The sequence below is a fragment of the Rhamphochromis longiceps genome, linkage group LG2, assembly GCF_057381845.1.
Source record: "Rhamphochromis longiceps isolate RC_006_pf linkage group LG2, R_longiceps_female_GT1.1, whole genome shotgun sequence".
In the NCBI taxonomy this organism is placed as follows: domain Eukaryota; kingdom Metazoa; phylum Chordata; class Actinopteri; order Cichliformes; family Cichlidae; genus Rhamphochromis; species Rhamphochromis longiceps.
The window spans coordinates 11,033,338-11,047,974 of NC_140558.1; the positions used below are offsets into that span (position 1 = coordinate 11,033,338).

General features: G+C 44.9%; 1 protein-coding gene across 1 annotated transcript in view; it reads left to right on the plus strand.

The window, feature by feature from the left end:
- mgat4b (alpha-1,3-mannosyl-glycoprotein 4-beta-N-acetylglucosaminyltransferase B) overlaps nt 1-8,522 on the plus strand; it is a 125,146-nt gene extending 116,624 nt beyond the window's left edge. Inside the window, exons 14-15 of the mRNA XM_085417645.1 lie at nt 4,242-4,354; nt 5,508-8,522. Coding sequence (XP_085273771.1) covers nt 4,242-4,354; nt 5,508-5,531 — 137 coding nt within the window. The 3' untranslated portion in view covers nt 5,532-8,522. The remainder of the gene's footprint in view (nt 1-4,241; nt 4,355-5,507) is intronic.
- Nucleotides 8,523-14,637: the final 6,115 nt, after the last annotated feature.

Genomic DNA, 14,637 nt, shown 5'->3' on the forward strand with positions numbered 1-14,637 from the left:
TATTTTGAGTTGTTTTCTCAGGAATGATCTGTGTTTGTGACCATAGACTGTTCACTCGCTGCTTTGTAGTCTTTCCATTTTAAATCCTGTGGGCATATCACACACACGGACACATCTGATAATTAGCGCTCAGTCACATCCAAATAAAATAAATTTAAAAAAAAAACTGGAATCTCAGACAGTCAGTTAGTACAGTAATCTCACAGCAGCCATATTATTGGTCAGATGATGTTATTAAAGATGCTCCAACAGCACAAAGAGGTCCACTTCAGGGACTCCAGTGATCTGAGGTGACAGCTAGCAGCTACAGTCACCTGTGTCTCCATCCACCTTTCAGTCAAAGAAGCCACACCCCTAACAAAGCATAATAATTTAACCCTATATAATATTTTAACAGGTGACTTATAACTGTACCGTTGCTTTGAAGGATTAAATTATCTACAGAGACCAAAACCATTTTTGTATGAGGCTCTAAACATGTTTATTTCTGCTGTAAAGTTTTAACATGGTGGTCTATGGGGTCTGGCTGACTGCTGGAGTCTCTGGTGGACAGTAGAGGAACTGCGGGCTTTGGCGCTGCGCTTTTATTTGGTGTATTTTTTCAGCTCGTGGAGGTTTCGTGATTCACAAGGCGAAAACCCACAAACTTCTCCTCCTTTATTTTTGTATATTGAATAATTTAACAGTGATGTTCTGCACATCTTTAACCAGCACGCAGCCTGACAGGTTTGGTGTTTTCCAAACTTTAAGAGCTGAACAACAACTTTTGTTATGAAAACTTTGCATTAGATTGTAAAAACTGACAGGCTGAAGGCCAAAACTTGGTTCCGCTGTGGATGTGAGAAGGTAAAGAGGCAGGTATCGTGCTGAGATCTTACATCAGTCCGCTTTCCATCTGGTAGAAATCCGGCCTTGCAGGATGATGCTCGTAAAAATGTAAACTTTATTTATAAGTAAAAATGATCAGATGAAAGAATAAGCAGAAAAAGTTAGAGACTGTGTGTAGGTGCGTTCAGTCAATCGATCAATAAACTCGCCGGGAATAGATTTCATGTCACAGGTTGGATTTTCAGTGTAGCCTCGGGGTTTCACACACATTGGCAGACTGTCAGATTTATCTTTTCATTACTGGAATTTGTTTTTTCTCCAGCTGGGCTGATTTCAGCAGGATTAACTGGAACCTTCAGTAAATAAATTAAGGTGCCCTGACATGCTGTGTGAAGTTATTTGACTTAAAATAAATAAAAACTGAAATAAAACCAACAGAACAAAATTAATCTGCTCATTTGTTCTTTGCATCGGGAGCACCGAGCATCCTTGGTCAGTTTCTATTATATGAATGCAAACATTGAAGCTTCTGGCCTATTTAGCTCATCTACTCTTTTAGATTATTCTGGACCACAGTCGTCTTTTTGTCTTTCTCATTATTTGCATGAAAGACGTTGTTTTGTGCATGTTTGAATCCACCTGAAGGAATCAGGACTTCAGAGGGAAAGAAGATACTGGCCTACAGCAGGTGGAAGGAGCGCCAGTGTGGGCTGACATCATAAATTACCAGCAGCTCTTTATCCCCTTCATCAATTTTTCAGATGAGTCGGCGGATCGATCCAGCCGCGCTCCTTCACTCTATTCATTTCATCGTGCTGCCTTCAGGAGACCTGCATCCAATTTCAGTGTGTGAGATCTTCTGTGTGAGAATTAACCGTCTGAGAGAGTCAGGACTAAACGGCATGTTTGAAGGAGGGTGGGCTACAGAAAGGAGGGAACTTCATTTCAGTGAAGTTCAGGTTCCTCCTCCAGTCTGTCATGTCCCAGCATCGAGCCTGAAAGAGCCCAAACACGTGGTTCTGTCCTGGAAAGGTCAATGTTCCCGTCACTTCCACAGAAATCAAAAGTTTACAGAAACTGTTAGGCGCTTCAAACTTTATTTTGTATAAATTTATTTTTGAGAAGCTCGGCATCTTAAACACGCTTTGAATTTTTGTGGAAAATTCCTTCACAAAGAGATCAGTCCTGAGGGGGAAGCATGGGAACTTGGATGTTTTCACTTTTCCTCTAGCACCACCACGAGGCTCGCATTGTTTCAGTTAAAAATGTAATCACCCATCAGACGATTGGGATGGACTTTGGTTCAGTTCATTTAATCAAGCTCAAGAATTCTGGAGAATTCATACCCGAGTATTTCTATTCGTCCTCCTTTCTGCTTCCTGTGCTTTAATCTAGACTTGAAGTGGACCTGAAGTCTGCTGTTTGTTGCCTGAAAGTGTAAAATGTCATCCTCTTAAAAGATTTGTTTCCCGCCTCTGTCAGCGTTTATTGTAGGAGAAACAAAAAGAAAGCTCCCATGTCAGCCCAAGAACTGCCGTCTGATTATTTTTTATTCTCTATGTTCTGAGCCTTTGTGTGATCTGTGTTTCTGGGGACAGCTCTCAGACAGCCGTATACACGAGTCTGGATACTGAGTGAAAACCATAATACCCACAATAATATCAGATAATTCCCTGTGATAAACAATAACACGCTCCCCAGATGCTGTTCTCTGTCAGGATTACAGTCGCTACCTGGAAGCATCACTGCCAGCATGATAATCCTAGTAAATAAATCCTCTGAGGGATTATTGCTCTGTTGAGGTTCAGTTGCCCTGAAACCAACCTCTGCTGGAAGACCCGATACCGGCAGGACGCCAGAGAGGGTCTGATGGAGACTGAGGCTTTTTTCCTGATAGTCAGGCTCAGAGAAAGCTGGAACCACAGGGGTCAATAAATGGATGGTGGGAACACGTAATGGGTCTTAATAACCCTGTAAATCTGCACAGAAAGCATAACAATCCCTTAATTACTTCAAAATCCCTTTTAAAATGCTAAAAAAGCAGGTTAAAGATTCAAATAAACCTTCGTTAAAGATAAGATGTTTTATCTGAGCCAAAAGTAGGTATATCAAGAGGTCAGTTTTTACCCCTCAGTGTGAAAATCTTGGGGTATTTTCGTCCCACCAGGGCGGCTGGGCGGGGTGATGCAATTGTGTGAACAATTTGTGAACACAATAACTTCAGAGCGAGGCAATGTAGGATTTTAAAGTCTATACTATAGGTGTTTCTAGTAAAATCTCAGTGAAAAGCTTTCAGGCGCAATATCTCAAAAAGGAGTTATACCACATTTATACCACAGGTGCATGTACTATGAGGCTGGAGGTGAGCACTGCCCACCGCCAGTATTTTTGTGAAGCATGTTCTTTGTCATGCAGGAGCCAAACACAGGCACAAAAATTAGTGACCAAAACAAAAAGTGAGTTTTATTCTATTCAAGGGTACAGAAAGACAAAATAGAATAAAGCACACCCAAATCAAGTGAAGAAGAAGCCTGACAAAGACTGAAAGTACATAATGAAGAACAGAAGTATGTGTTCCTCTGACCCGGGTAACTTTTGGGTTAGGTCTGGGTTTTAAGATCAAAGTGGGCTTTAAATGTAAAATGAGTACAGCTCTGTTGTATTCGCATTTCCCTGATGATCAGTAACTTTATTCCCTCCAAACAACTCTACAGTCATTTTATTGTTGTATAAGATTTAATGTCTCATCTTAAAACAGAGCAGCTATTTGAACTTATATAAAATTTACACATGGACTAAACCATTTATTATGTTTTTATCTGCTATTATTGTTATTGTTTGGAAATACTTAGTTGTCTGCTGTCAGTACATTTATCTATAACTATGAGTGAAACCGTGGATTAACTTGCCATGTTCATGTGACCATTTATCCTGATTACTGATGTTAGAGTAAATGAATCCAGATAAAAGAAAAATACTGTGGATATGTGGATCTCATTTCATAGTGCAGGGTCCAGAATAATAAGGTGAAGCCAATGAGGGCAGAGCAGACAGTCATAACAGAGGGACAACACAGGAAGTAAAATCACCAAAGTGACATGTCCAAAATAACAGGAAACAGCAAAGAACAAGACTTTAGAAAACCTAGGCAGGGAGGTCACCGGGGAAAAATGTGTATCCCTTGAGCAGTTGGCATGTGGTTGCAGGCTGCTGTATTTAAATGGATGAAATAGATCGCAAAGAGGATGCTGCACCATTAACTGCCTTGTGTTTACTTTGGTCGCTGGCAGATTAAATAAAATGACAGTAGAAATCTCTGTAAATTTAAAAAGCTGTCACAGTGCACTTCTGTTTGAAACCATCCTCACTTCTCCTGTCAGGTTATTGAGCCTGTTGATCTTCATCTTTTCCAGGAACGTTCCATAATGGCATCGCAGAGGGGGAGGTGGACCCCAGCTTCGGGCCCCTGGAGGCCATGCGTCTCTCAGTGATCACGGACTCACCAGTCTGGGTGATCCTCAGCGAGGTGAGATCGCCTCAGAGTTAAATCAAACTAAAACTAACCAAAAGACAGTGTTCTGTTGAGACATTTATCCACACTTACTGCTGAGTATTGACAGAAGAAGTCCTTGGAGAGGATTCTGAAGTCTCCGGGGTATAATGTGCTGCCTCTTGGCCAGGACTCCCTTGAAAAAGAGGTCTTTGATCTCAACGGGACATTCCTGGTTAAATAAAGGTTAAATAAATAAATAAATAAAGTATTCTGTAATCCTTTCTTTACTCTGTCTGTACAAACTGGTCCAGTATATTAAGTCCTTTTCAGTGAATGTGGTCCCAGTGCCCAATCTAAGAACTAATTTCAGGTATATTCACCAGAAAGAGACAGAAAGTTGGTACCACTGATGTCAGTGTCCAGCAGGTTTTCTGAAAGATTTCTTTAAAAAAAAAAAAAAATTTATTGTATTTTATTTCATTGGACTGATAGTTCAGGAAGCAGAGCTGTGCCCTGAATCAGCTACAGTAGCTCCAGTTAGTGACAGACTGCAGTAAAGTTGACTATTAGGCCGACAGTTGTCATGTCTTATCAGAGCTTAGATAAGATCCACGCACAAACGATGACAGCACAGTGAATATTAACTGAAAGCTCTCCTGTAGTAATGCGGCCAACACACCGGGAAAGCAACCTGTGAGTCTCCAGATGGAACGATAATTAGAGCGTGGCTGAAAATAAAAACAGCTTGAATCCGTGCTGCAGCTCGCCCATCAGCTGTGAAGCAAAGCTGCAGACGCATCAGTCTCGATAATGATTGGATTTATAGATGCAGGGCCACACGTGAAACTGGGCACAGCTTGTGATGAATGCTCTCACTTTTTCTGAGCAGCCACCTGCTTTTTCAGAAACTGATCAAACATCCAGGTTACCGCGCTTGTTTCTGCTCCTCTCATTAAAGTTTATTCAAACTTTAATAAATCTATCATATCTTCTGAATATCCCCTGTATTTGGAGTTACGAGGGGTCAGATAGGCTATATAAGTGAAAAGCGGCAGGTTTGGACCCCCACCATACTTCCTGTGTGATCGTGCAAAGCAGCTGATGCTGAGCAGGTCAGGCGGGTTTGTCTCGTTATTATTTTAGTGATTCTCTGTGACTCACGCCTTGGCCGTCTCTCCTCTCTCAGATCTTCATAAAGAAAGCCGAGTAAAGCTCCGCCCCCTCGAAGTTACCTCAGCGGCGTTCAGACGAGCTGACCGGAAGCTCCTCTGCTCCCGTCCTGCCTCGTCCCGCTCACCAGATCCCCACCGCGGTGCCACAGCGCCGCCGCCTGGCAGGACCTCGGCGCTGCAGGACTGAACAGATCAGAGACTGAGACACAGCGACAGGTGGGCTCACCTGTCTCCACCCAGAGGAGTGATGTCATTACTCCTCATCCTGTATTTATGTGTACATACAGTAAGCTCAATGTTGAAACACTGGTAATCACGGAGGCTGTGGCAAGAGCGGCGAGCCACCTCTGATGATTGATCTGCTGCTTTGGGACTTCCTGTCTGCAGACGGGACCTTCCTGCCCCGCCCACAGTACCCGTGTATGTGCATCCACTCGCTGCGTGTGGTGATGTGTGTGCTGCAGGCGTTTCCCCTCCTTCAATTTGCCTTAACAAAGAGCAGAGTCACTTCAAACAGGCCCCGCCTCCCAACATGTAGCGTCCACAAATACCCAGAATCCTCTGCTGCAGCCTCGGACCTTCTTCCCGTTATCGTGGTTTCAAACTACTGACGAAGACGCCGACGAGTTTCTGTTCATGACCACATCTTTAAGTTACCGAGGCCTTCACACTGACTGCTCTGTGTCCTGATTACTCTGATTACTCTGCAGTACACCACTGTACCCTGAGGCATTCCTCAGTACCATGTAGTACTCTGATTACTCTGCTGTACTCCACTGTGCTCTGAGGTATTCCTCAGTACCATGCAGTACTCTGATTACTCTGCTGTACTCCACTGTGCTCTGAGGTATTCCTCAGTACCATGCAGTACTCTGATTACTGTGTAATACTCTGATTACTCTGACATACTCCAGTGTACTCTGAGGTATTCCTCTGTGTTTTGCAGTACTCTGATTACTCTGCAATACTCCATTGTATTCTGAGAGTCTTTGGTACTCTGTGGTTCCTCATTAGTACTCTGAAATACGCCACTGTATCCTGAGATATTCCACATCACTTTGACTGTTATTCAGTACTCTAATTACATTAAAATAGTCTAGAGTACTCAAAAATATTCCACAGTACTCTGAATTCCTCAGAAGACTGTAAAATGCTTTGAGGTATTCCACAGTCTCCTGAGGTACCATGGAGTACTTTGAGGGTTTGTTTTTTTTTAATACTTTGAGGTACACTCCACAGTACTTTGAAGTACTCAACAGTCCCCTGATTACTCTGCATTGGTCTTACTCTGCAGTACTCTTAAATACTTCGCAGTACTGTGAGGTATTCCACAGTACTATGCAGTACTACTACAGTGTGCCTCAGAACACTGGGGTAATCAGGGTACTGCAGAGAGTATTGAAAAATAATCAGAGAACCGTCCCTCAGAGGGACTCTGAGATATTATGGACTAATCTGAGATACTTTGCAGTACTCTGATGTATTTTGTAGTACTCTGATGTACTCTGTTGTACCACTTGGGTACTTTTCCTTCTTGTGTCTTCTCCACAGGTCGATTTTTAGTTTTTCTGAGCAGACGCCGTCGTCCTTCGGCTCTTTGTCTCGCGCTGAGCGACGGTGTCAGTGTCGTCTTACAGGAGAGAAGTTTGTGATAAATTGTTCCCTCGTTTGCAGATTTTAATCTGTTCCCCGAACAGCTGCCTTAAAGTGACGTAATTCATGACATTATCATTGTTTCTTTTGTGCGTCTAACTTTGGACCGACTGAATTTAATTGACTTCATGTTGGATCGACTGATTTATGAGCACATTTGTCAGATTTAGGGGCCACATTACCTCTCTGAAAGACCGAGAGCGAAATGAACATCCTGTCAAAGTTTATTAAAACTCCAGAATCACTTTTAAGGACTTACGTTCTTGGGTTTTCGAGGTGGATAATGGCCAGGGCTCTGATTAATCTCCTGGGTTCTGGACATTTTGAGGTCTTGAACTGGACTAAAGTGAAGAGCGAGGGGCCGTCCAGAGGCTCTCTCCTTCTCTAGTGGTTCTGTGGTTTAACAATGAGTAAATATGTGGTGTTCTAAGTGCTGTCATCTGCCTTTAAAACACAAATGTAGGACAAAAGAGTGTTTTAGTGTGTTGTTCCTTCTGTAACATTTAATGCTGTTTTAACTTAATTTCACCCGTTATTTCTGCACTTCTGGGAGCTTTAAACCATGTTATGAAGTGCGAGTGTGGCTCGAAGGTTATTGCTTTGATGCCTGTCACGCTGCGGTTATACTGGGCAGCTTCCAGTGGATGTGTTGAAGTGCACTGCCTTTGCACTCAGTGCAGTCGCTCATAAGAAACAACAAAACATACCCAGTAATTCTAATTTGTTTCCATTATTATTGTACTAATTATGTCTTCAAATACACACAACAACAGTGAAGTGAAGCTGAAACATGAAACCGTATTTTATTCACAGTAAAACACAGAAAACGCGGTAACACGTCTCTAAAAAGGGCCACATTTCCCTCTGTGCAGCATCTCCTCTTCTTTGAACAACAGTCTGTAAACATCTGGGCACTGAGGAGAGCGGCTGCTGGAATTTTTCAAGAGGAATAGCATCACATTCCTCTTTGATTCTAGCTGCTCACACAGTACAAATTGGCTTGCTAATATGCAGAAACACCACAGGATGTAGCTTTGACGTCTATAATCTGCTCACAGAAATCCACAGGAACAGGCTAAGTGAAGTAAAGGAGGTAAATGAACCACGGGAACAGTTTATCGAGACTCTCCTGCATTAAGATGTGTCTCTCTTTCCTGTACAGACTGTCACTAGTTCAGATTTTCAGATGTGAAGTCAGCTGATCAGTGATATTAGGCTAAACTTCAGGAAACATCCCAGGATTTTATTTTTTTTTATTTTCTTTGAAAGATGCACTGGAATGCATTGCTATCATCTTGTATGTGTCTTTTGTATCCTTTAGATAAACTCTATTTAAATGAGCTTAAACTTCTATCCAATCTGTGAATTGTAATAAAGACAGAAATTTAAGTGGTTTCCTCGTGTCTTTTAATTTCAGCATCTCTTCTAATGCAGGAAAGTCTTTCTTTTTCCAGATTCCACCCCCCGTGAGGTTTGTTAAAACTGAGCAAAAAGCTTCCTAAATAATTAATGTTTGCTCGTTTTTGTCATTTTCTGATCAGATTAATGCATTCATACTGACGTTTCTGTAATGAGGTGAATTGACAGGCTTTATGAATGAAGAGGAATTCACATTCAAAAAATTTACTTCACACTGTCACGAAAACTAAACTTCACTTTGACATAGAGACATGAAAAAAGGAGAAGGTATGGAGGAACGTTTTGTGAAAATATTTACAGAATATATTAAAAAGGTCTTGGCTACTCTTTTCAGATGAAAGCTGACATTTTCCAGGGGTGTATCTGACATCATCTGGCTTCTCATGATGGAAAATTCATTGTATGTTTGTACGTTCAAGTGTGAGTCAAATAAGGAAACTGTAGGATTAATTAGGAAAATAAATCAGTGCATCATCTGCATGTAAACTGACATTTTCCAAGGAACTGAGCATTCTGAGCAGATTCAGTAAAAAACACAGGTCCTTATTCTGAGCCTTTTGGTACACCAGTATTTATTGTAAAGGTGAAGAAACAGATTCACAGACCAGAATGTGAAGCACAAACTGCTCGTCATCATCATCAATGTGAATTTCAGTCAGGGTGATAACTCGATCATCGTGCTGTGGTTCTGCTCTTAAATGAACTGATTGATAAATGGGATGAAGAGTAACTTCGTCAGCAGAGCTGTTTCCATCGAAACTATCCAACAACAGTTGTATCTGTACTACAACAGGACAAAAAAACATACATACATATGACACAGGAGTGCTGTTATGAGGTTAAGTGTTAAAAAGCATCTTTTTCTACTTACTTTATTTACTTTTACACTTCAGTCATAAAATAGAGTGAAAATAGGGTTTTTCATCACTTTTGAACATTTTAATACTGCAGTAATTATAAATGATTCTATGAATGAAATTAATGACATTTGGTTGTTCCAAATGTCAGTAAGGACTTGAGGTATGCGCATATTTGGCTGTATAGTTGTCAGGTGGGTGATGTGGAAGAGGCGAGTAGTTTTCTGGAAACTTCGTTTCATCACAAAAATGATGAAATGGCAGCATCACTCATTGTTTTTTGCAGGAGCTGCTTCATCACACAGACTCTATGATCTTCATTTCAGGTGGAGAACTGAATGTTTGTCTATAGTCTTGTAGGTAAGGTCTTTACCTTACAATATGATGTGCTTTGGATTTTTTATGAGCCTAATCTAAATCAAACTGAATTGATTTGAATTTAAAAGTGTGTTTATGTCCAACTCAATCTGAAAAAAGTCAGGTGACAAGAAGTGCTGAAGACTAAAGAAATTCATCCATCCATCCATTTTCATCCGCTTTGTCCGGGGCCGGGTCGCGGGGGCAGCAGCCTAAGCAAAGAGGCCCAGACCTCCCTCTCCCCAGCCACCTCCTCCAGCTTATCCGGGGGAATACCAAGGCGTTCCCAGGCCAGCCGAGAGATATAATCTCTCCAGCGTGTCCTGGGTCTGCCCCGGGGCCTCCTCCCGGTGGGACATGCCTGGAACACCTCACCCAGGAGGCGCCCAGGGGGCATCCTTGTCAGATGCCCAAACCACCTCAGCTGGCTCCTTTCGATGTGGAGCAGCAGCTGCTCTACTCTGAGCCCCTCCCGGATGGCCGAACTTCTCACCCTATCTCTAAGGGAGAGGCCAGCCACCCTTCGGAGGAAGCTCATTTCTGCCGCTTGTATCCGCAATCTCGTTCTTTCGGTCACTACCCACAGCTCGTGGCCATAGGTGAGGGTAGGGACGTAGATCGACCGGTAAATTGAGAGCTTTGCTTTTACACTCAGCTCCCTCTTCACCACGACGGACCGGTGCAGCGTCCGCATTACTGCAGCTGCAGCCCCAATCCGTCTGTCGATCTCCGGCTTCCTTCTCCCATCACTCGCGAACAAGACCCCGAGATACTTGAACTCCTCCACTTGGGGCAGGAACTCATCCCCGACCCGGAGTGGGCACTCCACCCTTTTCCGGCTGAGAACCATGGCCTCAGATTTGGAGGTGCTGATCCTCATTCCCGCTGCTTCACACTCTAAAACCGCATTGTTCCTCCTGTATCCGAGGTTCGACTAACGGACGAACTCTCCTTTCCAGCACCCTGGCATAGACTTTCCCAGGGAGGCTGAGGAGTGTGATCCCCCTGTAGTTGGAACACACCCTCCGGTCCCCTTTCTTGAAGATGGGGACCACCACCCCGGTCTGCCAGTCCACAGGTACTGCCCCTGATCTCCACGCAACATTGCAGAGGCGTGTCAACCAGGACAGCCCTACAACGTCCAGAGCCTTCAGGAACTCGGGGCGGACCTCATCAACACCAGGGGCTCTGCCACCAAGGAGTTGTTTAACTGCCTCAGTGACCTCGCCCCCGGAAATTGGCGGGTCATTCCCCTCATCCCCAGACTCTGCTTCCTCCTCGGAAGACGTGTCAGTGGGATTAAGGAGGTCCTCGAAGTATTCCTTCCACCGCCTGACAATTTTCTCAGTCGACGTCAGCAGCGCTCTGCCAGCACTATACACAGTGCAGGTAGAGCACCGCTTTCCCCTCCTGAGATGTCTGACGGTTTGCCAGAATCTCTTCGAGGCAGCCCGAAAGTCTTTTTCCATGGCCTCTCCGAACTCCTCCCACACCCGAGTTTTTGCTTCAGCCACTGCCCGAGCCGCATTCCGCTTGGCCTGTCGATACCTGTCGGCTGCCTCCGGAGTCCCACAGGCTAACCAAGCCCGATAGGACTCCGGAGGCAGCCTGGTGGCTCCCTTCACCTCTGGTGTCCACCATTTGGTTCGGGGATTACCACCACGGCAGGCACCAACCACCTTGCGGCCGCAGCTCAATGCAGCAGCTTCGGCAATGGAGACGCTGAACATGGTCCATTCGGACTCAATGTCCCCAGTCTCCCTCGGAATGCTGTTGAAGCTCTGCCGGAGGTGTGCGTTGAAGATCTCGCGGACTGGGGCCTCTGCTAGACGTTCCCAGCACACCCTCACTACGCGTTTAGGTGCACCAGGTCTGTCCAGCGTCTTCCCCCGCCACCTGATCCAACTCACCACCAGGTGGTGATCAGTTGACAGCTCAGCCCCTCTCTTTACCCGAGTGTCCAGAACATATGGTCGCAGGTCTGCTGATATGATTACAAAATCGATCATCGACCTACGGCCTAGAGCATCCTGGTGCCACGTGCACTTATGGACACTCTTATGTTCGAACAGGGTGTTCGTTATGGCCAAACTGTGATTAGCACAGAAGTCCAATAACAGAGCACCGCTCGGGTTCAGATCAGGGAGGCCGTTCCTCCCAATCACGCCCCTCCAGGTCTCGCTGTCGTTACCCACGTGAGCATTGAAGTCTCCCAGCAGGACAACAGAGTCTCCAGGTGGAGCACCTTCCAGCACCCCCCCCAGGGACTCTAAGAAGGCTGGGTACTCTGAACTGCCACTCGGCGCATAAGCGCAGATGACAGTCAGGACCCGTTCCCCGACCCTAAGGCGCAGGGAACAAACCCTCTCGTCCACCGGGAAAAACCCCAACGTACCGGCAGCAAGCCGAGGGGATATTAGGATACCCACCCCAGCCCGCCGCCTCTCACCAGGGGCAACTCCAGACTGAGACAGAGTCCAGCCCCTCTCCAGGAGACTGGTTCCAGAGCCCAAGCCATGCGTAGAGGTGAGCCCGACTATATCTAGCCGGTACCTCTCAACCTCACGCACTAACTCGGGCTCCTTCCCCACCAGAGAGGTGACATTCCATGTCCCTATTGCCAGTCTTGGCAGCCGGGGGTCAGTCCGCCAGGGCCTCCGCTCCTGGCCGCCACCCGGCACACAATGCACCCGACCCCTATGGCGCCTCCTGCGGGTGGTGGGCCTGCGGGAGGATGGGCCCATGTCTCCTCTTCGGGCTGTGCCCGGCCGGGCCCCATGGACTAAGGCCCGGCCACCAGACGCTCGCCCTCGGGCACCCTCCCCGGGCCTGGCTCCAGGGCGGGGCCCCGGTAACCCTATCCCGGGCAGGGTAAACTGTTCCCTCGATGTCCTTTTCATAAGGGTCTTATGAAGACACTAAAGAAATTAACTCTTTTAATTACGATCACTTTAAAAGTCACAAATAATTCAGCAGGTGGATGGGTACCTTTAACAACCAACTCTGGAAGAGAACTGAGTTTTGGTTTAGAAGGGTAACGGCACCGGCACGGTGGTTAGCACTGTTGCCGCACAGCAAGAAGGTCCTGAGTTCAATTCCAACATCAGGCCGGTGCCTTTCTGTGTGGAGTTTGCATGTTCTCCCCGTGTTTGCGTGGGTTCTCTCCGGGTACTCCGGCTTCTACCCTGTTGAACTTATTATGGGAAATAAATATTTAAATAAAAACAAGCTGCTGATTATTTCACATTTTACTTGTGAGCAACGGCACATTTAAATCTTACAAATATAGTTATTTGGCTTATATCGTGATAGATATCGTTATCGCCTGAAATGAAAAAAACATATCGTGATATGAAAAAATCTCATATCGCCCAGCTCTAGGATGAGTGTGTGCATATCAGTGTATATGTATGTGTGTGTGTGTCCAGAGTTCAGCTGAGACAGTGTCCTTCGCCCTGCCAGGCTAAGTATACAGTCTTCCAGCCAACCCAGGTGGCCTTGCATGGAATGGGAAGGAACAGTCTAAACACAGTCGTTATCCGGGTGTTTTTTGTTCAGCTCCAGCCTTGCGACCGCAGCTGGCGCCGAGAGGGTATCCGCATTAAGTGATGGTGCTTTTTACTTTAGTGCGAACAACTCATATGAATTTCAAAGCTGTTCTAACAGTCCAACACTGGTCTCTCAATCTCCCGTTGGAGAGCCGTGAGCTTTCTATGGTGTTATCCAAACTTAGGTTCTGTGATGTTGTCATTCTTTTTGCTCAAAGAGCAGGTTCTGAGAACTCACGACCGCAGTGCACTTCCCCAAGATGTGATCGAATTTGCGCTCAAAGGTGTTATTTGAGCTAGCCCCTCCAGATGTAATCCAGTTTTTCCACTCAGAGGTCTTGTTCTGAGTATTCACGGCAGCCGTGCGTTCTCCAAGATCTTCTCCATGCTGCACTCAATGAGCCCATTTTGAGAAACTCACGCCTCGTCCCATCATTTCAATCCCAGCGGGCAGCCTTGTGGGGTTTGAAATTAGTCCAGCTCTTCAGAGCTGGACTAATTTTTCAGGCCTGGAGGTCTCGCTTTAGCATCAAAGAAGAAGCTGAGCCCGCTCAGTTGTCAACTGTTAATCAAAGCTATGTCAGCATGCCTTGATTGGCTGTTGTTTGTGTGATGATCACACTAACAACAACACCACTTCACAGATCAAGGGACCCTCAAACACAGAAACTACACACGCATTTAAATTGTGATTTCCCAGGTAAACAACACACACATGCTCCCCCCCCCCCCCTAGACTTTATCAAACAGTCTTTTAGTGCAGACCGGTGTGCATGTTTACTGTGTGCACAAAAACAGTTGAAAATTCATTTTTGTTTCTCATTAAAGTAAAGGTAACTTTTTTTTTTATCTCATATTTGTGTACCAAATGTGTATTTCAGGTGCTGTTAGATTAGAAATACATGTAATAAATACTTTTTACAATACATTTGACCTTTGTTTCTGCTCTGAATAAAACTGTTCCCCAGAGACTGTATGATTTGGTTACAGTTAGCATAAATTTAAAAAAAAAAGTCATAATTAAACTAAGTTATTAAATAAATAGCTTTGGAAATTCAGAATGTTTTATCCAATAAAGCAAATATGCGAAATAATGACCGGTTTCATGTCTTTAATAGGTTAGAACCGAATTAAATCAGTTTATGAATCAAAATCTACAAAAATCAGTTTCAATCTCATCCCGAATTCTTAAGCCTTTTCATAAGCATGACTGCAGCCAATGAGGGCACACTTCCCCTGGCAGCTCAGCCAATCATCGCTGTCCACGAGGTGCAGCTCCATATGGGCGGGTCGAGCGAGAGTTTCTGTTG